Raw genomic sequence first — 27,096 nt, 5'->3', positions numbered from 1 at the left:
TTTATAGTACTGGGGATTTAACTTAGGGGTATTTTACCACTGAGCTACATCCCCAGCCCAACTTTTTATTAAGAGATGGGTCTTGGGGCTGGGGATGTGGCTCAAGTGGTAACGTGCTCACCTGGCATGCGCAGGGCGCTGGGTTGATCCTCAGCACCACATAAAAATAAAATAAATATGTTGTGACCACCAAAAACTAAAAAATAAATATTAAAAAAAATCTCTCTCTTTAAAAAAAAAAAAAAAGAGAGATGGGTCTTGCTAAATTGCTGAGGTTAGCCTCAAACTTGCAATCCTCCTGCCTCAACCTCAGCCTCCTGAGTTGCTGGGATTGTAGGAGTGAGTCTGGCAAGCACTGAGGGCTGCCTGGAAAAGGGAGACCTTGAGCGGCACCTCACCTGGTTGCCCTCAGAGAGGTAGGAGTGTGAGTGAGTGTGTGTGTGTGTGTGTGTGTGTGTGTGTGTGAGAGAGAGAGAGAGAGCAAGTAGACGCACACTTCCAGAAAGAACAGGGCCTTTACTGTGAGGAGGGGTGTGAAGATGGCAGGAGCCTAAAGGTTCCAGAGAAGAACACGGCAACCCAAGTGGAGCTCCCCTCCCTGCACCCTGCCCCTTCCTGGCCAGCACTTCAGCCGGTGTGACAGCAGGGACCCCCTAGAGCAGAAGGGAGGCCCTGGCAGCCACACTGCCATGAAGTGCTCTCCAGGGCCACCTGCTGTGTGTGAGCCCCAGTCCTCGACCCAGGCCAAGCAGCCTCATGAGTGCTCTGCAGCAGCAGGTACCAACGCCAAGAGACCGGCACCTTTCTGGAGAAAGACACCCTGACCACTCTGAAGAGAGGGCTGGAGTCCCCACCCCTGAGAAAAGGGAGGTCGGGGGCCACCGGGCTTGCAAGGGCAGCTTCAGGGCCTCTGGGAGGTAGGCTGGTTTCAGGGAAGATGGATGGGTTGATGGCAGAGCCCAGGAACTTCTGGAGCCAGAAGGGGGACCAGCAGGGTGGTGGGGATGGGTGCTAGGCCACACCTCCAGGCTCTGGCAGGGCCTGGGTAGGAGACACCTGCTGTGATATGGTGGTTCCAGTTCTCAGCTCTGGTGCCTCCTCTGGAGAAGCTGCCATCAAGAAGCTCCCCACATCTCTGGCCAGGTGCCCAGACGTAACCGTCGGGAGCAAGGTGAACTCTATCAGCAGAGGTCCAGGACAGGCCCTCCTCCTGTGGTCCCTGCCTGCCCCCACCAGCTGGGTCTGGGAAGCCTAGGAGAGAGACCACCCGAGGGTGCAGCAGAGTCCGGGATGAAAACCACAGGAGACTCAATTCTGGAAAACTCTCCAGCAGGGCCTGTCCACAGACCCCTGCAGAAGGTCCACCATGGGTGTCACGCAGACATTCAGACTTGAGGCCCCCAAAGCTCCGAGTGCCTACTTTCCTTTCAGAGGCCTTTGACACCTACGCTCCTGCACTCAGTTTTTTCCAGGGGTCTATACCTCTCAGGTTCCAGTCCGACCTCTCATGCATGAGTTCCTCAGGGGAGGTACCAGAAGGAAAAGCCACACCCAGGGCCCTGAAGGGCAGTCACCTGAGTCAGGCCCCACACAAGGAAATCCAATGTCGGCACAGGCTGAGGGGTTCAGCTGGTGGGTACCAGGTGAGTGAGGGCGGAAGACGGGTCTCTAACTCCTGCCCTACTTCAAGAGCAACCTCCACAGGAACTGGACAACATCCATCACTCCAGTAGCCACAGGGAAACAGGGGCCAGATATGGGACCAAACAGCCTGGCCATGACCTTCCCGTCTGAGAAGCACAGCCTGACCGTCCCAGCCCCCACGGGAACAGGACCCCAGCAAGCCTCGCAGACCCCTCCCCCAGGGTCCAGCCACACTGGCCTGGGTCACAGATTTCACCCCTGGGAGCTCTGCCTGTACTGGGGAGGTGCACACTCAAACCGCTTTGTGGGTAACCTCAAGTTGAAGCCATGCTCCCAGGCTGAGTGCTGTACGATGACATCACAGCATGGGCACTGGAACCCCACTTTCACTAGATGGGACCACAATGTAATCGAAGTTGGAAGGGATTTGAAATAGGATCAGTAGACAGGTCACCACCATTAAGGCAGACAGCACCTAGGACAACCCTCCTACACCAGACCAGCTCAGTGTACCTCCACAATGGGTCAGAGGAACTGCGTCCCTCCCAAAACTTGTGCTGAAGCCCTCACCCCAGCACCTTAGTGACAGTACCTGGAGATAGGCTGGCCTCCAATTTATGATCCTCCTTCCTCAGCTGCTAGGATTACAGGCCTGTGTCAGTTCCTGGCTGGAGACAGAGTCTTCAGAGCGATCAAGAGTCCCCAGGGTGGCCTCTAAGCTAATCTATTGGTTACCTTAAGGTTAGGACACAAACACACGAGGACCCAGGAGGAGACATCTGTCTGCAAGCCAAGGAGAGAAGCCTCAGGAGGAAGCAGCCTGGCCACACTGAGTTCAGGCTCGGGCCTTGGGGACTAAGAGGACAAACTACTGTTTTAGCCATAGTTTGGGGCTGGGTTCTGCAGCCTGAGATGACTGTCACTGGGTCATCCCCCCATTATGGAGAGGCCCCACAATCAGTCCTCCCGTCACCACTGATTACACAAGGGTCCTGGTGACTGCTTAGCTATGAGGACAGCCAAGGCCACTCACTGAGCTGTCCTCCCATGAGAGAACTGGCCAGGTTCTACAGGGTCAGGATCACTGCTGGAAAGGAACTACTAATGAGCAACCAGAAGGCAGCCCTGGAAGGCTATGGGATGGTCTGTCCCCACACTGACCTCGGGTCAAGGCTCAAGAGTTGCTGCCACACACAGCACACAGGACCCTCTGTACCCAGGAATGGGATGGCCGTCCCCACCTCTACTGACCGTTCTCTGAAGAACTTTCCATGCCACATGCTGATAGCCCTGGCCACAACTGACCCAAAACTCTATGTACCGGAAAATATTCTATCCTCTCCCTGAACTGCTGGTGAGAAACAGTGGCACAGGAGCGAACCATCTTGCCTGAAATGCCAGGGGCTGCTGCAGCACAGGACGGAAGTGGCACCCAGGGAGCCAGAGCCTAGAATCCAGCCTGGTTCAAATCCTGGCTCAGCCACCTATCAGCTGACCAGTGTGGAGATGCTACTTCATGTGGGAGGCTCCCACACAGGTCCCCAGGACCCTTCATGAAGCAGGTGTGAGGATAACTGAAGCCACGTGCTAGGCCTGGAGTGAGCAGCAGGGAGACCCTCTGAGATAGCCTGCAGACTGCAGAGCCCAGCCTTTCTCGATGACGTTTTGCCTCCTCAACACAGAGCCAGCCTGAGAGGGCGGTAACATGGTCCAGGCCCAGGTGCCCGACTTCACAGTCTCCTCCCTGGGTGGGATTGGGACTCCTGCCTCTGGTCTGACCCCAGTCAGGGCTCCAATGCTCCTACCACCACCACTCCAAGGAACATCAAGGCCCCAGACCCCCAGTCCAAGAATAGGACAGACCTTCCATGGGCAATGATGGATGGGAGCAGTGGACGGTAGGCCTCTTTTACCAAAGATAGTCATACAGGACACAGGAGGTCAGCAGGCCCCTACCATAGGCAGAGAAGAGCCAGGTATGTGGAGGGGCCCAGTCCATCTCTGCCTCCACCACACGCTGTAGGATAAAAGCTCCATCTGGAAGCAACAGGGCTCCTCCGCCTGCTACGGGCAACTCCACCCTGACCACATGTGGCTCCAGCAAGACAATGTTCTTCTGAACAGAACTCCAGCTCCCAAGGTGGGCACCGTCTCCCCTCAACATCCCACCCCATCGCAATGTCAGAATGCGGATGGTTCACAGCAGACACCTATACCGTCCCTGCATGTTACACTCCCTACATCTCAACACTATCACCAGCAGCAGTCAGACATGTGGGTGGTCACCGGGACAGGTGTCCGTTCCCTGGCATTATTGGACCCTTCAGTCCACAAACGCTGAAGGACCACCTGAAGAAAGAGAAGGTCTACTGTTAGCTGAACACCTTCAGCTCATCGAGAAAATGCCAGGGACAAGAAGAGCAGAACTGGCTTCCAGAGGCTTGGAAGAGAACTCAGGGCATTTTCCATCAACTACTCCAATGGACTCGGGTAGTGTTAGGGACTCCCAGTTGCCGACGGCCCTCTGATAAAATGTAGCTCAGAAGGCTCTGACTGCAAATGCAAAGTAGTTTTGGCAGAACCCTACCCATTGTTTTAAACACTTTTTCTAAACTTTTTTTTTTTTTTTTTGGTAGTACTAGTGATAGAACCCAGGGTCTTGCACATGCTAGGCAAGCATTCTACCACTGTGCTACAGCCCAGCCCCCAAATAATTCTGAAGGGTCTATTTCTGCAAGTATTAAATAAAAATTCTAAGCAAGAAGAAAGCACTAACTGGGCCTTGGTGGCACTGGGGTCTTTGTCTCCAGGCTCTTTCATCTTGGCCTGCACAACTCACACCCATGCCCCATGAGACAGGATGGGATTGACCTTGTACAGGAGAGGACATGAAGATGGCTTCACCAGGCCCTGTGGCCTCCAGGGACCCCAGAGTCATCCAATAGCCCAGCCATGAGATTCAGCCAAGGTCACACAGACAGGGAACAGGGGGAAAAAGCTGGGCAAGGTTTCTTCTAGCAGCCCCTGCAGGAAGAGTGAGGACCAGGCAGGCTTTCCAGGGCTCAGCTCCCAACCCAATCTGGAGCAGGGCAGAGGTGGCTCCTGCAAGGTGGGTCAGAGGGAGGAGCTGAGACAGGGTCCTCAGGGAGCTGGCCAGGGACATCAGGCACCAACCACTCCTCAGCAGAAGTAAAGGCTCCTGGGCTGGGGATGTGGCTCAAGTGGTAGCGCGCTTGCCTGGCATGCGTGCGGCCCGGGTTCGATCCTCAGCACCACATATAAACAAGGATGTTGTGTCCGCCGAGAACTAAAAAATAAATTAAAAAATTCTCTCTCTCAAAAAAAAAAAAAAAAAAGAAGTAAAGGCTCCTGCTCCCTGAGGTGGTGGCCACACAGAACCTCAGCCTGCTCCAGGTTCCCAAGGTGAATCACTGGACACCAGTGACTTGTGCTCTAAAGGGCAGGAATAGGCTCCGGCCTCTTCCCGCCCTCTCCATGCCGCCCTGGCCACTCTGTCCTACTTGGGCTTTCTGGTCTGCCTGACAAAGGAGGAATCACAAAAGCCCCCAGGCCACAGCAGCGCAAAGTGTCTCCCATTAATATCTTAGCCTGCTTTGGCCAGCCTTGCACGTGGGCCACAAGTCCAGGGAGCTGAGCACAGCTGAGCCACTGCTCTTGACAGCTGGAGAGAGCAGACCCACACCAAAGGTAGACAGTGATTCCAGTAGGACCTCTCCAGAGATCTCCTTATGGAACATGGAACTCCCTCACCCCCAAGTACCGACTGGTCTCTGCCAGGCCCTCGGCGTCAGTGAACCCCTGGGCACCAAGCCAAATGGGTCCTCAATTTGCAAACATGGGTCTCAGGGATACACTATGTAGCAGGAGAAGGACTCCATGTGAAAAGCCTGGGACACCCAGGCTACTCCTTGAGGACCTGCTGCTAGGGCCACTGGGCACAGCTCAGAGGTGCAGCTGTGCCCGTCCCCCTCCCCTACCCCCACTGTGGAGGCCCCTCCAGTCATCTTGCAGCTGTACAGGCACAATCAGAAGCCAGGAATGACTCAGAACTGAGGGGTGGCAGGAGGCTGGAGGAAGGTGCCAGCTCGGTCCACGCCCGGCTGTAATTACTCCAGGCGCAGGCAGCGGATCGCAGCGCAGCGCTGTGCGGGGGAGGCTGACAGCCACTCTGCCGCCCTAAGTGCAAGCCTTCCAGGGAGCACAGGCTTCTCCACCATGAGGCCTCAAGGAGCACTGCTGTGACGGCCGGGCAGCTCAGGCAGGTCCTGGCCCAGCTGACCAGCTGAGAGAGAAGACAGAGCCAGCCACCAGTGAGCCAGGACTGGGGCTCCCCCATACCCAACCATGGCCTGGGTGTCTCCACCTCACAAATGACAGCCACAGGCAATGCCACTCAAGGGTAGCCAAAGGGGAGAGAGCAACATGAAGCTGAGACGGGACACATGGTTACAGGCCAGACCTGCCCCTTCCCACTGTTCCTGCAGTGACACTGAGTACTCCCTGAGCAGGGCCCAAGCCACCACCAGAGCGAAGGGTGATCTGGGTCTCAGTGGGCCTCCTCATGCTCCTCAGCAGCCAGGTCGCTTACCATCCTCTCCTGCCAGATCTGGCTGCCTGGCATTGTGGGGCAAGGCCCAGCCCGCAGGGCCTGGACCTATGGAAGCTTCAGTCCAACAACAAGAACACAACTTCCAAAGCACCCACCTCTCTGTGCCAATGGTGCCCCATGAAAGCCCAGAATACCAGCTTTCATTTTGACCTTGAACATCAAGGCCAGTCAGCCCCACTGATTAAGCTGAACTCCCCAACAAGTCACTCACTCGAGGCAAGAGTCACTGGGACAGTAAACACAGGCAAAGCACTCCCCCAACCCAGGCCAGATGTTGCAGATGACTATTCTCCATAGCCCCAGCAGCCCAGTAACCACCCAGGCACATCCACCAGCACACCAGAGACCGAGTGCCTGTGAGCCAGAGTCAACACCTATAGGACATGGCGTGGGGACAAGGGCTATAGAGGCTGGTCAGCTGGGAGAAGCAGCCTTTGCTGCCCTGGCTGCTCCACAAAGGGGACGGATCCAAACGGCCATAGCTCAAATGCTGGTGATATGCCAGGCAACACGTGGTAACAGGTGCTGCAGGGAAGAGAAGTGCAGGCTGCTCTGTTCCAGACTTGGCCATCCTACTAATGATGGTATCCCAGGGGCTGGCCCCAAAAGTGCCTCTAAAATACACACATAGCACCACATACATGTGTACACATATGCTCATGTGTGCACATGCACACACATCAGAGCTCCACTATCACATCAGTACCTGTCACTTCACCACCTCTTCCGGGGCCTGCAATGCTTAAAAAAAAGGGGGGCAGACCCCACTGGGGTCTGAATCAGTTGCACAGTCCCAGGGGCCCCATGCTGCGCACAGCTCCCTAAAACACCCACCTGAAGAAGCGGGTGGGATGAGCTGGGCAAGTGGATTCCTTCCTGCTGATTGCCTGTGCCAGTACTGGCCAATCACTCCAGCTCCAGGAACCCTCTAGCACCTGCTATCTTCATAGGTCAGCTGCAACACAGCCAGGCCAGCTTCCTACCAACAGCTACAGGGTGAGGAGAACAATCAGATGGCCTCTGGTGACCAGCCCAACCATGCTAACCCAAGGCTCTGGCACCACACACCATCAAGAGCACCTAGGGACTTGCCCATGCTAAGCTTCTCCCCCACCCTGCCACATCAGAGAAGGCAGACAGCACTATCCCTAGAGAAGGTGCTGGAACTCTCACCCTCAAGAGTCACAGGTCATCCCATGCTTCTCTTGAAACACAAGACTATGAGAACACAAGAATCTGACCATCTTTCCTGGCCCTACTGGAAGTGATAGCCAGGTGCTAAAGAAACCCCGTTATGCATGCAGGGACACTTTGAGCACCCCACTTGAGGGAAGGCCCTTAGGTATCAGGCTCCCTGAATTCTGAATGGTGCACCAGTCATCCAGTGGCAGTAGACTCTCCACCCCTGCCCCAGCATGCTGTTCCTAGATCCAGAGGCTGTCAGGACTGGCCCTGGGCTCTGCCTCCTGTGACAAAGAGGGAGGGGCCTTCTTCTCTTCACTCTCTTGTTCTCTGCAGGGCCCAAGGCTCTGAGGGGGAGTTCCCAGTGGACCTCAGGAAGCTGTCTTGTTTTTCCTCCCCTTCATCTTCCATGAAATTCCCCGAGGACATGGCTCCCAAGGGAACTGAGCCACCAGGAAAGAGGTCAAAGTCTGTGTTACGGATTCTTCCAGGAGTAAATCAAAACTGTACATTTTATTCTCAATTTTTAATCAGCAGGGCCAAGGACAAGCCTTCTTTGCCCAGGTAGACACCACTTAGAACTGCAGTTGAGGCAGCGAGAGGGCCACGGCAAACAGCTGAGCTGCATCGCAGTGACTCTGAGCAGAGCCACAGCTCGGCCTTTCCAAGAGGCACTGCCAGCACTTCTGCAAGCGCCAGGTCAGGACCAGGACCAGCTTCAACAGGAGCCAGAGTCAGTGTGTCCCAGGAGAGCACAGAGCCCTTTGGTGCCTGACCGGCCCAACCGGCCCAGATCAGCATATGGGTGGCTTCAGCTGTCTCCTGACAGTGCCTCCATGTGGGCTGGGTTTCTACCTGGCCAACATGCCAACATGCCCAACCTGTACTAATACTGTCATGGCACTATGGGCTCCCCAAAACACAGAAAAGTTATAGAGCACAGGACTAGAACACTAGGAAGTCAGCCCCCAGAGGGTAGTGAGAACCACCTACGTACAAAACCAAACCTGATACTGTGCAGCGGCAGTAGAGCTGGTCCCTGGGGCAGAAGCCCCCAAGAGGAACAGCCTCTCAGCCACCCGCAGCCTGTTTGTATCCAACACACAAAATTCTATTGAGATCTCATCACCACCTCCTCGCTCAAGAAACGCCAACCACTAGCCCACCAAATGCAACATACAGAACTTGTGTGCTTATTGTGAACCCCAAACCTGCTGGGCTACAGCCAGAGGGGCCCCTAGTCTTGACAGTTTTTCTGCCACTGTGACAGTTCTCACTTCAGATGTCCAGATGAATTATAGCTGCACATGGGTAAAGCCACAGAGCTGTATCTGCAGACTGTCTGCTCCAGTGACCAATACTATTAAGGATGACCATGGATCCCCCACAGGATCCAGCCAGAGCAAAGCCAAACCATGCACCCTCCTGAATCTCAACATTAAAGTTCCTGTTTAATGGTTTCAGCATAGAAGCGAGGAAAAAAGACTGGCCAGCAATTCTCTTCTACCTCCTGCAATAATGAGCAAACTGTAATGGAACTAATGACTAATAATTTAATAAACCTCCCTCCCTTCACAGCATGTGCTTCTACAGAGGGACAAGGCCAGAAACATATGCCACAGATTCTACATGATCCCAAACATAAAACCCTAAAGGCTGTTGTGAATCCTGTTTACCAGCAACTCTAAACATGGCTTCAGAGCTGCTTTAGCCCTCCCCCCCACCAGCCCAGGATTCCTCCAGACCCATGTAACTGCAACTTTAAAGCCTTTATTAAAAGCTGTATTAAAGTATAATCTGTCCCTGGACTCCAGCTGAAACCAAAGGGGCCACCCCAGAAGCCTCCATCTGGCTATCGGCAGCCAGAGAGAACAAGTTAAGAGGGTTTCACAGGCCACTGGCTAAGAAGGCACAGCCATGGCTGGTTAATACAATTAGAAACTGTTGCTGTGAGAGCGGGTCGCAATCCCATTCAGCGGCCATGAACCAGCCACTGCACGCAAATACCAGCTACTCTAATCGCCAACCTTTCACTTAACCTTCAGACACAGTTTTGAAATAAAGCACGTTTTTGTAAGAAGTCCGCCATGGACCAGCCAGGACAGGGATTTTCTCTTGAGAAAATGCCCCGGGGAACTGCAGTGGGACTGGTGCCATCGAGAGCCCAGAGCTGAGTTGTTGGGGGTGGGAGCCTTGCCTAGGAGAACCACGCTGGAGAAAGAGAAAACCAAGGGCCTGTCCATGTGCACACAAGGCACAAACACGACTGGGAAAGGGGTGGAGAGGAGGCTTCTAGGGGCTCTGCCGTTCTTAGATGGGAAACTGTCATTTTCACAGATGAAGATGTGAATGCGACTCTTAACACATACCACAAGCAAAGGCGGGCGCGTCAGCCTCCTACACAATTAGTCTTCTCCCTCCGCGGTTACATAAGATGATGGATTATCTGTCCACCCAGCCAACCTACCCGCGCTCGACCTCCCACCTTGGGCCACGTCCATTAACACGGGGAAGGAGTTGTAGAAAGGGAAAGCCTGTTGAGAAGTGCCCAAAGACTGGCTAACCGCGCCGGGAAGAGTCCCACTGTGCCACCGCACCAATCAGGCGCAGGGCAACCCACCGCGGCGGCCTACGGCTCCCACGCGGCCCCCACGCTGCCCCCTAGCCCCACGCTCCACTCCGGTCTACAGTGGCCGGGACCGGTTGCGAGGGCTCCCAGGGCCAGGAGCTGCTCCGTCCCCCAGGACGCCAGGCAGGCACACGGAGGGGTGCGCGGGGGCCGAGCCGCGCCGTCGGGGTGGGAATACCCACCATGGACTGAGACTGGGGGCGGTGCGGGCAGCAGCGGGCGGAGGAGTCTATGGCGGGCGCGGCCACCTGTGACCAGCCCGAGCTGGGCTCACCACGCTAGCATGCGGAGGCCCCCGCAGGAAGACCTCCGAGGGCCCCAGCCACTCTGCCCAGGGGTCGCCTGGTCGGGCCCGAGCGCACCAGGACGGACAGCCCAGCGCTGGGGGCTCACCTTGTAGACATTTTCTGTAAGCCGGTGCATCTCCTCCGAGCGTGACAGCGACATTATTCTGGGTCCCGGCTGCACCACAGACCGGAGCGGAGGCGCAGGCGGCGACAACGACGACGCGGAAACTGCAGAACAAGGAAGCGCGCGGACCCGAACCACAAAACGCGGCGCCCGGCGGCAGCCGCATTTATAGACACCGCATACCCCGCCCCGCCGCAGGCCCCGCCCACGCGCCCCGCCCACGCCGCGCCCGGATCACCGCCCCCGGCCGTCCACCCCCGCCCAGTCCGTCGCTGCTAGGCAACCGCTAGGCCCGCTCCTGCGCCGCCCTTCTCATTGGTGAGTTATAAAGATGGGGGCGGGAGGCGGGATCAGAGGCGTGGCACTGTGACCAGATCCAGGCGGCGATTGGTCAATGGTGGTGTCGATCCGGAGGAGGAGGCGGAGGCGCGGCACGGGCTGGGGCCCCGGCGCAGCCTGAGGGGGCCCGGGCGACAGCCGGGCTGGGGGCGGGGAGCGGGGGCGGGGCGGCGCAGGAAGAGGAGCAGAAGGTGGGGGGAGGCGCGCGGGGGACGCCGGCGCGAGCGCGCGTGGAGGCGGCACTCCACGGGGCGGCCGGCCCGAGGGGGTCGCGGCCTGGCGCCGCAGAGGGTCCCGCCATCGGACGCCTCGCCGGAGGCGCGGGCTGCGCGCGATGAGGGAGAGCGCCGAGCTCCGGGCGCCGAGAACGTGGGCCCGCGGGTGAGTCAGCGCGGCAGGCGGTGACCCCGGCCGGCCTTCTGTGAGGAGGGGACCCAGGGAGGACCCTGGGGAGGGCTTCTCGGGCAGGACCTGAGGTGGGCGGGTGCAGGGGCAGTTGGAGGTAGGACTCTGGAGGCCGGCGGTCTGGGCAGGAGGACCCTGGTGAGGGAGGACCCTGGGGGCCTCTGCGGAGAGGCGAGGCGGGTGGGGGAGAGCATCCGGGAGGCGGGGAGGAGGGGGCTGACCGGGTTTGGGGAAGGCCCTGGGGGGTGCAGCTGGGTGGCCACCGGGACGTGTTGGCACACGGGGCTCCTAGTACGATTCCTTTGGAGAAATATTTACATAAATTAGACGAACCTAGAGGAGTTATTTGCCTTACATTGTAAAACACCAGAGCACGCTCCCCTTTAATTACGCCTGACACCTCTGCCAGTCCTGTTCTTGGACAGCCGGTCACCCATTCATCCCTTCAACAAGAACAGGCACCCAGAGACTCTCAGACACAGCAAGGGACTCGGGCAGGCCCCCCTGCACTGCCCTGCTTCACGTGGAAGAAGAAAAGGGAGCACAGGGCCACAGCTTGCCTCCTCTCCCTTGGCGTCTTTCCTTCCAGCTGTGGGCCCCCACCTTCCCCTTTTCTTCTTTGTCACTGTAGTGTTTTAGGGTCCATCCCTGTGTGCTTATTTTCTCAGATTTTTTTGGTTGTGACAGAAAACCAGCTCAAAGTGGCTCTTACAAATGAGGGCATGTGTTGATTGGCTCCTGAGACTGCTAAGTGTCAAGCGTCACCTCTTTCGCCTTGCTGTGGACCATGGTGGTGCAATGCATGTACACCCTACTGATGTTAACACCTGGGCCCTAGGACTGACTTTTGCCCACCTGAACTGGGTCAGGGACCAATAGAGGCAGGAACCCCTGCCTGGTCCGGGACCAGAATGACAGATGGAGGCTGGCAGCAAAAACGGGGCGGGGATGTCTCCTCACTACCTGGGGAGAATTTTCATGCACTTTCTGCCCCCAGGAGACATAAGACAGGAGAGAGAGGAGAGCCCTTCCAAAAGAGCTCCCATAGCCCTGACCCACTTCACCTTCTGGAAGCTCCTGGAGTACTGTCCTGGGCTTGCTCCCCCTGTGGCCACCCTGCTCCTCTCCAGGGGTAAAACACATTCAGTGACCAACTTGGAACCCAGCGTGCCTTCCAGCATCCTCAGGCCTGGGCTGTACCCTTCATCTAGCAGCTGGGCAGGAGTCTGGACAGCTGGCACAGAAGCCAGTGGTGAGAAGAGAGCCCATGGAAACCCTGCAGAGAGTGAGAATGAGCACATATCTCACCTTCCACTTCACAGGCTTGGGGCAGGACTCCCTGGGCATGGAGGACAATCAGGGCCTGCCTCTGTCTGTCCTGCACCTCCAGCATCCAAGGACATGCACCCACAGTGTGGGTGGCCCAGGTGGAGGTGGTGTGTACCAAGGTAAGAACTCAGGCCTACGAGTGGTAGGTGAGCTGACAGACTGGGTGTCTCCAGGTAGCCTCCACCAGCTTGGCGTGGTTAGGAGGCTGTCCTTGCCCAGACTCCTTTTTAATTTGGGAGGCACTCAAAGGTCTTTACAAACCTCACCTTGTTCCTTTTTCCTGATTCTGAGAGTGTGTCGCGCAGCTGAAGAATCTGCCTATTCTACTAAAGATTTGGCAGTCAGCATGGCTAGAAACTTTTGGCCCATGTGTGGAATCTCACCCATCAGCACACCCTGTCCACAGTGAGCAAAAGGAAGCCATGTCAAATGTCAAGGTGGAGACGCTTTGCTCTTCCTGTATCCTCTCAGGAGGAATAGCCTCAGGAGGTGTCTGGGCCCACAGAGACGTACAGCCACACACTATCCCAGATCCACTGCATGGCCCAGGTCTGGGCCTTTCTGCACTGTGCTGGGGGTGGAGTACATAAGCCCAGGTTCTTGGGGGGTGGGGTGGGAGCAGTTTTTTTCAAGTGAGCAGCCTGTCAAGAATCACTGAGGGCAGAGACAGACGGGAATCCACATGCTTCTGGTTTTCCCTCTCTCTTGTGACTGTCCATCCTCTTCTGGGCAGAGCGTCCCCAAAGGGCACTGTAGCCTGTAGTCCCCCAGCTCTGGACTTAGAAGGTCTGCTGCCCTGTGCACCAGCAACAGGCCTTCCATGTGCACTGGCACCATACTGAGGCAGAGTCAGATGCAGGAGCAACCTTGGACCCTGAATCTGACCCACAGAGCTTTAGCTGCTGACCCCAGGTCAACAGCACCACAGGTGGGCAGCTCTGGAGAGGGGCTGGGGGCAGGGAGCGTCAGTGTGCATGTCTCCACCAGTTTATTTTTAGTTGTGTTATGTAAGTGGCTTCATCTCAACGTCACGTAGGAAGGGGGGTCTCAGATTTAATTGCAGTATGACAGCCTTTGCATCTCAAGCAAGCTGTTCCCCTGGCAAGGCAGCACAGTGATTGGGAGTTTTTGCTCGACAGAAGGTCCTTTATGAAGTGACCACCCATCGAAGCCTTAATCTGTTTTCTTCTCCATCTTCTTCTGACCTGCCCAGCCAGCTTCAGCTGAGCTTGGTCTGAGAGGGTAGTCCTTTGCGGAAATCACAGGGGACTGTGAAGGGATGCTGACCGGCTCGCTGGGGACACTGGCTCCTCAGCCTGAAGCTTCGTCTCTCTCCAAGGGAAGGGTCCACCCAGTCAGAATTACTACTCCCTTTTCTCACCCCTGGATTGAGCACTTGTAATCAGTAACCAGAAAGTTCGAGAGCGGTAGAGGCCAGAAGACACAGGAGCTGGTCTACATGTTTCCAGGACAGAGTCAGGAGGGTCCTCCTCTACATCCTCCCCACCCTTGCTACCCATTTCCTCCCTGCACAACAGGTCCCTTGACCAGGTCACTAGGCAGAACTGTGTGGGGAGCACTGTTTTCCTGGTTCCTGAACCCACAGGACAGCTGGCTGCCTTCTTCAGACCCACTGACCAGCCATTTAATCAGCAAGAACACACTGGGCTGGGTGGGGAGTTCTCTGCCAGCAGCAAGGCTGTCACAGCTGCCTCCAGCACATTCAGCTTTGTCCAGCATGCAGGGCAGGGCCCCATTTCTGTGTCAGGCCATTGCCTGCCAGGGCAAGAAGGACAGGGTCAGACAGGGTGTTGGCAGGCCTAGGGTGCAACACAGGGTCAAGGAGTCAGTTCCAGGAGCCATTTCCTCTGCATGGCAGGATGGGGCTGCGGCATAGCCCTGTTGGGAGGAGTCAGGCCATGGAGGGGTATGAAGAGTCCGGAGAGCTGGACCTGGAGCTTAGTGAGCCCGCCGTGTGTTAGGGTTAGACAGGACATGAGGACACTCAAATGCTGCCCAGAGAGTCGGGTCAGAGGCTATCCTTTAAAAAGTGAGGGTGCCTCAGGGAAGTGGAGCCCAATGGACTAGGAATCCAATGTCACTGTCACTGCCAGGTGACAAGGGCAATACCAGCAAGAAGTCACGGTGACAGCATGGACCCTTCATGTGACATGACAAAAAGGGCACGTTACCTATTCCATTTCTTCCCTAAACCCCAAGCGCCTGTCCAGTCATGAGAAAAACAGGTAAATGCCATCAGAGGGCAGGCTACAGAATCCATGACCACTGCCCTCAACTTGTCAGCACTGTCAGAGTCTGCAGGCCCACAGCGGCTCCAGGAGACAGGAAAACTAAAGGTCACGAGGGATTCTGGACAAAGAAGACACAAGGTAAAAGAAATCTGAATAAGCTATGGACTTCAGTTAAGCCTGATGGGTCATTATTGCATGACAGTGAGGGAGACTTTACAGTAAGTGTGCAAACATAAAACTGGTGTGGGATTAAGCCTGCTAAAAGGAGGCAGCAGTGTGGACACAAGCCCCCAGTTCGCCTGCACTCCACCCTGGAAGCTGCCAGACCCTGCATCCCCTCTCTTTTACTGTGTGATCAGAAGTTGGAGCAGTGACCCCCGTGGTCCTGTACTGCTAGACAGACAGCACCCTGGGGGTAGCACTCTGCAAAGGGGTCCTGTCCAGGAGGTACATGGGGCCTCAGGGTCTTGGCCTTGCAGCTCACAAGACCTCAGGTCACAGGGCACCAGCTGTGGTTCCAGCTGGTGACCCCTCCCTCCCACCCTCCAGGTTTAAGCTCCTCCCACCCTTCTTCCTGACCACATCTTAGGTTTTCTGTCCATGACCTGACTTGGTTCCAGGGCTTTCTTCCCTGACCACAACATGGGCCACATTTCTGGCCACAGATGGTGCAGATCCAGCTCAGCACATCCAGTGATCTCTGGTGTTACCTCCTCTGGGATGGAGACAGAGTGCAACTGGGAGGAAAATGCAGGGCAGGGCTGTCTCCTGGGAGATTCCGTGCCTAGAAGGTATGGGCATGGCTTCCTGGGCTCTTTAGGGCCCTTTGTGCTTGGTCCAGTTGAGGCTCTTCTAGAGAGATGGCCTGGAAAGTTCCGACCCAGGCTTGCTGCGGCCTCCACACAGGCCAGGCTGGGAGGGCAGAGGGCCTTTCTGCTGAGGGTGGAGGGGACGGAGCTGTGGCCTCCTACTGGAGTCTGCCCTGCTGCCCCGGTGGGGGGGTGTTGCTGGAAGAGGTTCCCCAGCAACCAGCCCCCTTATATAACCTGCACATCACATCGGCGTGACTCCAGGTGCCGTGGGAGGCAGCGTGGGGGTGAGCACAGGGGCTTGAACGAGCCTCGAGCTTCCTAGGGTGCTGCTGCTCCTCTTGTTGCATCCCAGCGTCATCCTGCGTCTGCCAGCTCGGTCACCCACTTACCTATCAGAATACATTAAGTGACAATGCAGACTTAAATAACTCCCGCAGGTGATAGGCCTGCCATGGAGCCCTCTACAGCCAGGCCCTCCTGTGCCTGCCAAGGTGAGGCAGGGAGGGCGAGGTCCAGAGGAAGGACAGGCTGTGCCTGAGGAACAGCACTGGCTGCTTTGGCCACGAGGGTAGAGCCAGGCCAGGCGTTGGGAGGAGTCATGGCAGGGTTAGGTCTCCGCCCAGGCTTTGGTACACGGCACCTTAGGGACCACAGCCAGGTTTGGAATGAAGGTGGTGCCATGGTGCCGTCTGGATGGGAAGTTGACCTCTGTGCAGAGCACCTGAGACTCTGCAGCCAGCTCATGCTGGCTTTACCCAGTGACTGGGTGGTCAGGGAGACTGAACAGGGTCAGCGCCTCTGTGACTGAGCACGCTGAGAGGATAGCAGCTGCCCAGCATGGGGTGTGCTGGCTGGGCTCACCTGCTTCTCACAGGGCCCTCAGGATTGGGTGGTCACTCAGCCCCTGGGGCAAAGATGAGAGAGGAACTTGGCTTCACACCCCTGGTATTCCTTCATTTGCCCCCTGAGACAGATGCCATCTGATCGCTCTGCCTCCTAAATGACTTGCAGTGCTTCAAAAGTGGTTGAAGATATTTCTGGGTGGGGAAAGGGATTCTGCTCTTCAGAATCTGGAGTTGGAGGACACCCTGGGAGAAGTCCTGAGCGTGTCCCCATGGGTCCTTCCACACCGGAGACAGCAGAGCTGTACCTGCCATCACCAGCTTTTCCTGCCGGGGTGAGAAGCCCAGACATTTCCATGCTGCTTTACAGTCACAGATGGCTTCCCTGCCCAGGGCTGGCTGCTTCTAATTTCGGCTGCCGGAGGCTCCTTGCTCGCTCACTCGCTCTCTTTTTTTAATTCCATGTTTATTTAAAGCCAGATTTTGAAATGTTGTCTTCAACCCTAAAATCTGACTTTTTCTTCTTGCAATAGATCCTAAAACCCTCTTAGCACCCCAGAGGGTGGGGGAACTTTTGAAGAATGATCCAACTGCCCCCTTGTACCACACTGTGAGTAAACATTTGGACAGTCGACTGGTGTCCCCTTAGAGCAGTTCAGTAGAGTCAACACAGAGCACAGGATGTCCCCTGTATTTGGCCTGTGTTTACAGATAAATGAGGAGAGATGGTGTGGGTAACTCCAGTGAAGTGCAAGAAGCACCCCGTGCCTACTGCTGGCTGTCTGGTCTGTCCTGTCCTGTCATCTCCTGTCACAGTCATGGTGCAGTAGGGCCAGGCACGGCCCAGGCATGTCACTCCTGGAGGTAGGACAGGGACGAGATGGGCAGTTCCCGCTGGAGGGGTAGCACCGGTGCTCGGGTGGGCTGTGAGTCTCCCATCTCCCTCTTCCCAGCAGTTGATGCTTTCTTCACCCAACCTGAAAGCCACCCAGTTTCTTCTTGCTCCCTGAGAAAGCTCATCCAGAAGAGGTCTTCCAGATTAGAATAGGGAGTAGGACATGTGTCCACTCATGTATGGACAACACACTGGACTGCTCCAACAGGAACACCCTGGACAGCAGCTCAGCCTTTATTTGCTCAGTGTCAAACAGGGCAGTGGGATTCTTCCCCTGGTTGTGGGATCCTAAAGACTCAGCCCATGGGTGCAGGTGTTCTGGAAACACGAGGGTCTCTTGCCTTTGACACACTCCAGTGCTGCCCTTCTGCAGCTTATGCTAGAATGTACTTGAAGGGCCTTGAAGAAAGGGGGACCATTTCGGGGGGCTACAGAGCAGAGACAACACCAGCTCCCAGGAGTGTGAGTGGGGTGGGCACAAGCAGGAGGAAGGAGTGTATTTACCTGGCCAGATGCTCCTGAGGAAACAGGCTGGAGGCTCATGTGCTTAAAGTGGGGCCCCAGCGCAGCAGACTGGGCAATAGGGCTGCCCTTGGGACTGGAGCTGGTGTGCTAGGGGTGTGCAGGCAGGCACAGCTGGGACAGCTGCCCAAGGGCTGCTGGGGACACTGGCAAAATCCCTGCATGGATGCTCTGCCAATCTCCATCCAAACTAATGCTGGAGCTATGGGGGCCCAGAGAGGGGTAGGTGCCGTTTCTAGTGAGGGTCCAGCAGTTTCCCGAGGCTGTGGATTCCTGCCAGGGCCTCTATACCCTGAGAAGTGCAGAGAGCTGGGATGGTGTCCCTGGCATGTCTGGTCAGAAACAGTAAGATTTTGAGAAAAAGAGTGTGAGTGTTAAGCTTGAGAATGTCACTTCCCAGCAGGCTCCTCCTCCTCCTCACAAAGCTGGAAGAGACAGATCTTTTTAGAGGTTCATGGAAAACTTCAGCTGTTCCCTAGCTGTCCAGATGAAAAGCATATTCCACCCCAGGGGGAAAACAGCACCTCTGAATGAATTCGGACAACATTTTACCCTCAAGTTACGGGAGGTCCACTTGGTGTGACCTTTGCAAACGTCTCTCTGCTGCCAGCTGAAAGAAGAATACTGCAAGGTTTGGCAGCTCGCCCCTGGAGTCTGCTGTTAGTTCTCACCCAGATTTGGAGATTTTTCCTTGTGGCTGCAGGAGCCAACAGAGTCCTTTGTGCCCCAGGACTCAGAGCCCCAGAGCCCTGTTGTAATTTCCCTTCCTTCTTCGGTTCCTAGAGTTCCCACAGGAAAACCCTGTGCTCTCGATTCGGCATCAGGAACATAGAAGCCAAGGCTGCGGCAGGGACACAAGCTTGCTACTACAGGGCCTTAGTGCCACCTTCAAGGGAAGTGTTTCCTTGTGGTTGGGGCAGGTCTGGTTCTCTGAGTGGCTGTTGTCCCAGGAGGAGAGCCCGAGGGTGCTTGTGCTGGAAGGGACCCACCCTGGGGCTTCCAGCCTAGGTGTGGGACCCAGCATCAGTGCATTTGGGTTTGAGAATAGGCTTTGCTTGGTGGGAGACCCAGCTTTAGCCTCATGGCCCCTCACCTGGCATCAGTCCTGCCACTCTGCCCACCCCTGGCCCTGACTGGGAGGGGTGGTGAGCTTAACACTACACTGCCACCTGGTGGACAGCCAGAAAAAGGCGCTGTGGGGTACCAGCCCCAGAGTGGTGGGACAGGTGCTGTTAAGGACAAAGCGAGAGGCCACAGACTTGTGTGGGCAAGTGCAGGTGCGGAGCAGGTGTACTTGGTTTGTAGGACCAGGCTGGAATCTGGACTCTGCTTCTGGAAAGTGCACCCTTCAAGCTGGCCTTTTCAGAAGGGAAGAGTAACACACTCCCCTAGGGCCCAAGAGGAGACAGTGTGAGTTATGGTTCTGCCACGGAGCAGTGGAGTGATTAGCCTGGACCTGCAAAAGGAATGTCTGGGGATGGCCTGTGAGCTTACCCTGCAGAAGTCTCCTGTTCACGTTTCCAAAGGGCCCCGTGACAACTTTTCTTTTAAATGGAGCAAAACATCGCCAGCAAGAAGTTAGCAGTTCCGTCCAGTCTCGTGGCACTTAGCGCACTCATGGTGAGGGATGGCCGCCATCTCGACCTGGTCCTCATCATTTCCATCAACCCGGAGGAGCCCCACAGCATAAGCAGTCGTATCCCACCCCAGCCCAGCCCAGCCCGGCCACCGCCTGTCTGAGAAGTTGCCTATCTAGATGTTTTGTCTACAAGGCCACATGGCACTACCTGCAATGTCCGGCTTCTCACTGGGCAGTACAGTGAGGGTCCCCTGAGCCTTCACCCTGTATGCTGAGTGATGTTCCACTGCATGTGCTTGTGACAGTGTGATCTTCACGTGCCAGCTGGTGGGTTTGGGGTAGACATCTGGATTTGGAACTGCTGGTTCACATGGTGACCACCTCCAGCTTTTTCAAGACATGGAGAAACGATCTTGTGCAGTGGCCACACCACTTAACGTTCCCTCCAGCAGTGGACGAGGCTTCCAGTGTCTCCACATCCTTACTAATACTTAATTTCCCATTTTGTTTATTTGTTTTGTCTCAATTCTAGCTCTCACAGTGGGTGTGAAGTGGAATCTGTGGTTTTGAGTCAAATGTCCCTGATGACACACCTGAGCATCCTCCCTGGTGTGTCCTGTCTTAAAGGAGGAAGAATCCTCCCTAGAATTCCAGTGTCTTCATTCCAGTGCTCACCCAGCTCACACCTGGCCTGCTTTTGAGGGGCTCAGACCCAAACCTCAGCTCCCCCACTGAGCTGCATCTCCTGCCCAAGCAGCGTTTCAGAAGCCCTGGGGGCAGTCAGGACTGTCCCTGAGTGATTCCTGCCTGCCTTGAAGCCCACGCCATGCTGGGGCATCTGAAGAGGGTGGTGTGAACTGTGCTGTGAGTCCCGTGGGGCCTAGATGGCCTCCCAACTGCATCACCTCCTGGTGCTCTTGGTAAGAAAGCAAGACATGCCTGCCAACACAGACATAGGAACAAAAGTCCCCCCTGCTACCTGCAGAGACAGCATGGAAGCCCAGGCCAGTGTGGCTCTGTTAGGCAGACAGGGCTAAGGTTGTCACAGCCAGGAGCCAGGGAGCCAGGCCACTGCCTGCCCAGGATGGGGGGGCTGGCCCTGCATCAGCCTCTCAATACTGGAAGGGAAGCAGAGGTCCAGAGCTGGGAGGGGCGTTTCCAAGGTTGCAGGTGATGGGGTGGAGGGCAGAGCTCTGTTGGCACCACTGGTCCCTTCCTGGCACGCAGCAACCACGCACCGGCCTGGCAGAGTAGGAATTGTTGAAAAGGCAGGGATCACTGGATTCTTGGGAAGGCTGAAGTGCTGCCTGAGAGTGACGGGAATAGCTGTGTGGCTGGTCCTGGCCAGAGGACCAGCCTCCTCTTTCAGATGAGGTCCAGTGTGGCTCCCCAGCACAGCCATCGCTGACCCTGTTGTTGCTGCTGTCACCACACCACACCACACTGCCTCCTCTACCTGCGACCAAGGCCCAGCAGCAGCAGAGGAACGGGCAAGGGTGCTCTTTGGCCCTGCTGCCTCCTCTGCAGCCTCCCCCATCAAGCCCAGGCTGAGGAGTCTCCCATGGCAAGGGTGCTCTGACCACTGTGCTGCCCTGCTGAGCCCCTGACTGCTCCCTGACCTGCCACATTTCCAGGTCTCCAGGAGCAGGCTAGGAAGGGATGTGTGGCTGGTGTTTTTGAAGTGTCAGAACTCCTGTGGCCTCCTTCCCCTCTCTGTTAGCTCTGTGCTCACGTGTCTCACCTGCTCCACCCGGAGACATCGGCCCCATGGAGAGTCCTAGAGCCAGTTAATGCTCAGGACAAGTGCAGGAAGGCACCCACGAGAGCCGGGACAGCATCCCCAGCTCTAAGGCATTCGTTTCCTTAAAAACTGATAATGCTGAACTATTTGAAGTGAAATGCTAAGCCCAGACCTGCCACCTTTCCAGGTCCCCAGGAGCAGGCTGGGTCCCTCCAGGGACCCAGAGGGCATGTGGCTGGAGATGCAGCTCAGTGGGGGAGCTGAGGTTTGGGTCCGAGCCCCTCAAAAGCAGGCCGGGTGTGAGCTGGGTGGCCACTGAGGCATCTTCCAGGCCCTTCCCAAAGTGGACACTTGGAATGAAGACACTGGAATTCTAGGGAGGATTCTTCCTCCTTTAAGACAGGACACACCAGGGAGGATGCTCAGGTGTGTCATCAGGGACATTTGACTCAAAACCACAGATTCCACTTCACACCCACTATGAGTGCACCCAGAGTGCACTGTACATTCTTGGTGCTGAGCCAAGGCTACTCAACCGCTCCTCAGGCTGTTTGGTAACCCTAACTTTCATGTCAGGAAACTGAGGCTTAAGGGAAGAACAGCCTGAGGGGACATGGTGCAGCAATGCAGATACCAGGAGGTGGTTCTGGGGCTGACTCTTCCCTGTCCCTTCAGGGACCCAGATCATGGGGCGGGGTTGGGGGTCTATGGGTGCAGCCTCACCCTGACTCCCCTGGGTAGACCAGGATGGCTTTCACCTCTGCACTTCCTACCCTGCCCTCTCAGCTGAGCCCCAGCTATGGCTCCATCTGCCCCCCAGACAGTTCCCAGCCAGGCCTCTTCCAGTTTTCCACTTGGGTTACTGTCCTGCTGCATTTCCAGCTAATGAGCTTGGGAGCTGGGGGCCCCTCCTCCTCTTTCCTCTTCCTTCACCTTCCTCCACTGACCTCTAGCCCAGAACATCTACCCATCATCTTGCCAGCTTTGATCCCCTAAATCTCCAGTCTGTCCCACTCTTGCTGTATCTGCCACCCTGGAATAAGGAAGTGATTTCGTACCTGATTTCCTGATCCCCCTGGCTCATCCTTACTAGCCTCCATGCCAGTGAGTTGATGTTTTTTTCCCCCAGGGTAAGGGGCTTGAACTCAGGGACACTCCACCACACCACTGAGCCACACCCCAGCCCTATTTTGTATTATATTTCGAGACAGGGTCTCACTGAGTTGCTTCATGCCTTGCTTTTGCTAAACTGCAATCCTCCTACTTCAGCCTCCCAAACCGCTGGGTTTGCAGGTGTGCAACCCTGTGCCTGGCTCACCAGGAAGGTTTCAAGGTACAACTCTGACCCCATGGCTCCTGCTGCAGCCCTGCGGTGGCCATCATGGCTCCAAGGACAAAGACCTGCATTCTCACACAGCCAGCACAGCCCCCTTGCTGAGCTCCTGGGCAAGGGAAGTGACTCAGGACCCACAGCTCTTGCCTCCCCTTCCCCAGGGCTGTGCGGGATACCTTGACACCTTGTCAATCCAAATAATAATCAGAGATTCTCCAAAGAACCACCATGCTTCCTCGGGAAGAGCAGGGCTCCACAATGGGAACACACTGCCATCGCAAGCCTCGGTGTCCTGGAAGAGACAGTGGCAAGGCCTTGTTTTTTTTCTCTTTTTTTAAATAGATGTGCTCTTCAATCCATAAGCTCCATTACATCAATAGAACAAAGTGGCTTAGCATTTCACTTAAGATAGTTCAGCATTGTCAGTTTTTAAGGAAACGAATGTCTTAGAAACAAATCAGTCTGCCTTAACAAATTACAGTCATGCTGATGAAGATTTAATCTTCTTTGAGGGTTATGGCCAAAATTCAAACTGCAGGACAGTGTTCAGAAAACTTGAGAAGTGTTGAGTTCAGTTTAGATCAGGGTCTTCATCATCATCTCCAGGGTTATCAAGTCAGTTCCGTCCTCATCTCCAGGACCAAATGCATGTTCCACTGACTCCAGCTCCAGGCTCGAGAGCCCTCAGCCGTCCAGCTTCAGACTGCCATCAGCCTCGTTGTCCTGGTGGTCTTGGAAACCAACCAGTGGGTCTGGGGCCTTTCTTCAAACCTTTTTCTCAGTTTTCCTCTGATGTCATTTAACCTCCGTATGCCGTAGACGTCCGTTTCCCAGCCTGGATGCCCTGGGCATGAGGTGCCAGCCTCCACCAACAGCAGCTGTTTTCAAACTCGTCCTCCATCTTACCTCTGCTTTGTTTTTCCTCCTTTACCTCTGCTCCTGGGCATGGCAGTGAAGGTGGCCTTGTGTTGTCTCCAACTTCTTTCCAAGGGGGCATAGTGAAGGAGGCAGAGCCTGCTGGGTGACACTGAAGAGCACATGGGACAGAGCAGGCTGGCAGAGGCTGAGTGGCCTTCGCAGACAGTCTCAAGGCTGGGTTCTATCTCCAGAGGCCCCAGGGCCTCCCAGCACTGTTAGGCATTACATGGCTTCTGGCCACTTTTGGTCACAACAGCAGCTTCACCTCCTAAGTGCTTGTGAGCAGGATAGTTGGGACTTGGCCTGACAGCCAGAATGAACTGCTCTCTCCCTGCCGGTGCTCGGATCTGCACAGCAGGAAGCTCAGGGTTTGCAGAGATTCTTAAATGTCTGTGCTATGCAGATTCAGATTCTTTGATGAGACTCTACCATTAATCTACTTTCTCCACTGTTTCCTCTATTTGAACAAAACATGATGATCAAAGGGATTTCCAAGCTCTTGTCTGCTGCCTCCGGTCTGTCCCCATCCTGCCTTCTCTCCTGGGTTCCTGCACTGTGGTCCCTGAATGCTGGGTGTCAGAACTGCAGATGGAGAGTCAGCTGCAGGCCAGCAGCCTGCCCTGGAAGCGGAGCTTCACTGTCCACACGCTGGCCATGCTGCTCTTGCCCCACAACAGCAGAGTTCAGTGGACAGAGGCCACTACTGCTAAAATCCTTATTCTCTGGCTCCTAAGGGAAAGCGTGGCAAGCCCGACCTCAGTGGCACCGAGTGCGGGGGCTGGCTCGCCGTCTGTCTGTGTTGGCTCCCGCTTCCAGGGCCCAGTCCTCAGGACAGTAAGCCACATGCTTGCTGGGAACACGGGAGCCCTCCCTCCTCAGCATTGAGACCAGCACGACTCGGCTTTCACTGAGCTCTTGAACACCCTCTCTGCCTCCCAACTTGTCAAGACTTGAAGGGAAGGCCAGCCCTCAGGTCTGCGCTCTCTCATGATCAGACGCCCCTTGATCTCTGGTTGGTCATTAAACCAGCATGAACAGAAACTTGGCAAACGCTGGCTGCAGATGGCCGGCTCTTCTCTCCGTGGGCTTCCCTCTTTGAATCATAACCCTGTCAGTCTTTATTGCTTCTGCAGCTTTCTGATGCCTTTGGAGAGATGCCTTCTGTATCCGTGTCTGGCTTTTCTAGTTTTTTTTTTTTTTTTTTTTTTTTTTTTTTTTTTTTTTTTTTTTTTTGTGTGTGTGTGTGTAGTTGTAGAAAGGCAGCATGCCCTTGTTTTATTTTTGTATGTGGTGCTGAGGATCAAACCCAGTGCCTTATACATGCTTGGCAAGTGTTCCACCACTCAGCCCCAGCCCCAGCCCCAGCCCTGCTTTTCTAGTTCTTAGTGAGAGAATCCATCCACCATAAACCATCCTACCTGGACCTGAACGACTGCTACTCATGTTTAAAATTTTGATTTCAGATTCCAATTGTTCATTGCTGGCAAACAAATATGTATTGAATTTTGTACATTAACCTAGTATTCTGTGACTTTGCTGAACTTGATTAAATGAATTCGTTCTAATAGATTTCTTATTGATTCCTCTGATATTTTCCATGTAGACACTCATGTTATCAACAATGCAGAAGGCATTGTTATTTCTTCCTTCCCAATATATACATATTTCATTTCTTTGTCTTGCTTATTACCTTGACCAGGCCTCAATATGGTGCTGAGCAGAAGGAGTGTGAGAGTAGCCACCTCCTTGCTATCTCGTAGGCAGCCCACTCTGCTCTTCACCCCCGAGGGGGACGGGTTAGGGGACAGGTGATGGGGATGTGGGAACACGAGGGTGAGAGAATGATTCTATAAAGTGGGCCCAGTGTCCTGACCCCCACGCCCTGGCTTTGCCAAAAAGCAATTCTCCTGCAGCCCTGCCTGGCTCAGTGGACAAGATGTGTCCCATTCCTCAGCCAACTGAGGCAGGGGCAGAGGTCAGGTGGTCAGTGTAGGTAACGGGGTGGGGTGGAGAGGGTGGCGACTAGTTCTCAAGTAGAGAAGGAGGGTCGTTGGCCTACAGGAAAGAAAGGGAACACAATAAAGAGGGGCTCCCGGGGTCTAGAAGAAAGCAAGTCACACCTCTTCCCATGGGCTTTTGGTTCTAAGGACCCCTCCTCTTCAAGGGAGTCTGTCCTCTAGAACTTTCTTAAATTAAACTTGCTGGCTACGCTTGCCTTGGTGTCTCTCAGGTGTTTATTCCTCAACACACGGGAGACAAGAACACATTACTGATCTGCACCAGACCAGTATCAATGGCATCTGTAGGGATTTTGTAGATGTCTTCTATAGAGGTAGGAAGTTTCCTTTTACAGTAGTCCTTCTTGTCTGAGGGGGACATGTTCCAAGACCCCAGCAGATACTTCAGTAAGCTCTGAATCTTACACTTCAGTGTCTTTTCCATCTTAACCAAGCACTGGCATGCATGGCAGCAGAGCTCTGCACTTTGAGGTGCAGCAAAACTAGCCTATGCTTCCATTTCAATGTTTTGTTGTTGTTGTTAGTGGGAATTGCTGAATTGCTGCAGCTGACCTGCAACTTGAGATCTCCTGCCTCCTCTAGCTTCCTGAGTTGCTGGGATTACAAGCATGCACCACTCTGACTGGCAGCTGAGAACTGTCATCATAAATAGATACTGAATTTTGTCAAATGCTTTTCCTGCATCTGTTGAAATATCATAAGGATTTTCTTCATTAGTGTGATTTGGTGAATTGATTGATGGCTGAAGGTTGAACCAACCTTGCATTTCCCATTTGTTTTACCTTGGAATAAATAGTAACTTCAGGATAAAGACCTCTTCTTGCTGGGGATGTTACCCAGTGATACAGTGCTTGCCTAGCATGTGTGAGGCCCTGGGTTTGATCCCCAGTACTATAAAACCAACCAATCGGGCTGGGTTTGTGGCTCAGTGGTAGAGTGCTTGCCTAGCATGTGTGAGGCATTGGGTTCGATTCTCAGCATCACATAGAAATAAATGAACAAAATAAAGGTCCATCAACATCTAAAATTAAAAAAAAAATTAAAAAACCCAACCAACCAATCAACCAACCAACCAACAATATGTCATCTATTGCTGGATTCAAACACGCACACGCGCACACGTACACACACACACACACTCCTCTCCATATTTCCCAGGCTGGTCTCAAATTCCCAAGTTCAAGTGTTCCTTCCTCCTCAGCATCCCAGGTAGCTAGGACTACAGGTGTGTGCCACCACACGTCTGGCTCTTCAATTTTCCCATGTTCTGTTGAGGTTTTGGGGTCTATGTTCATGAGGGATACTGCCTTGAGGTTTTCTTTTCTTGTAAGGACTCATGTGGTTTTCATATCTGGTAACGTTGGGTTCCTGAAATGAGCTGAGAAGGGTTCATTCTTCTATTTTCTGTAACAGTTTGGAACTAGAATTAAGTCTCTCTTTTCTGTTTGGTAGAATTTTTCTTTGTATATTTATAACTAGTTGGTCCATCTGTTCATTCTAGTATCTGTTATTTCTAGTTTGTATCTTTTTTAATATTTATTTTTTGGTTGTAGTTGGACACAATATCTTTATTTTTTTTAAAGAATTTCTTTTTTAGTTGTAGATAGACACAATA

General features: G+C 54.6%; 1 protein-coding gene across 3 annotated transcripts in view; it reads right to left on the bottom strand.

Annotated features, from left to right (window-relative positions):
- Baiap2 (BAR/IMD domain containing adaptor protein 2) overlaps positions 1-10,619 on the bottom strand; it is a 67,581-nt gene extending 56,962 nt beyond the window's left edge. For all 3 annotated transcript variants that reach the window (XM_026410817.2, XM_026410819.2, XM_026410818.2), the window contains exon 1: positions 10,479-10,619. In XM_026410817.2, coding sequence (XP_026266602.1) covers positions 10,479-10,532 — 54 coding nt within the window. In that variant the 5' untranslated portion in view covers positions 10,533-10,619. The remainder of the gene's footprint in view (positions 1-10,478) is intronic.
- Between the last annotated feature and the right edge of the window lie 16,477 nt (positions 10,620-27,096).

This window comes from Urocitellus parryii, chromosome 7 (assembly GCF_045843805.1).
Source record: "Urocitellus parryii isolate mUroPar1 chromosome 7, mUroPar1.hap1, whole genome shotgun sequence".
Lineage (NCBI taxonomy): Eukaryota > Metazoa > Chordata > Mammalia > Rodentia > Sciuridae > Urocitellus > Urocitellus parryii.
Note: the sequence above shows the minus strand (reverse complement) of the source record. Positions and strands in the feature narration are given on the sequence as shown.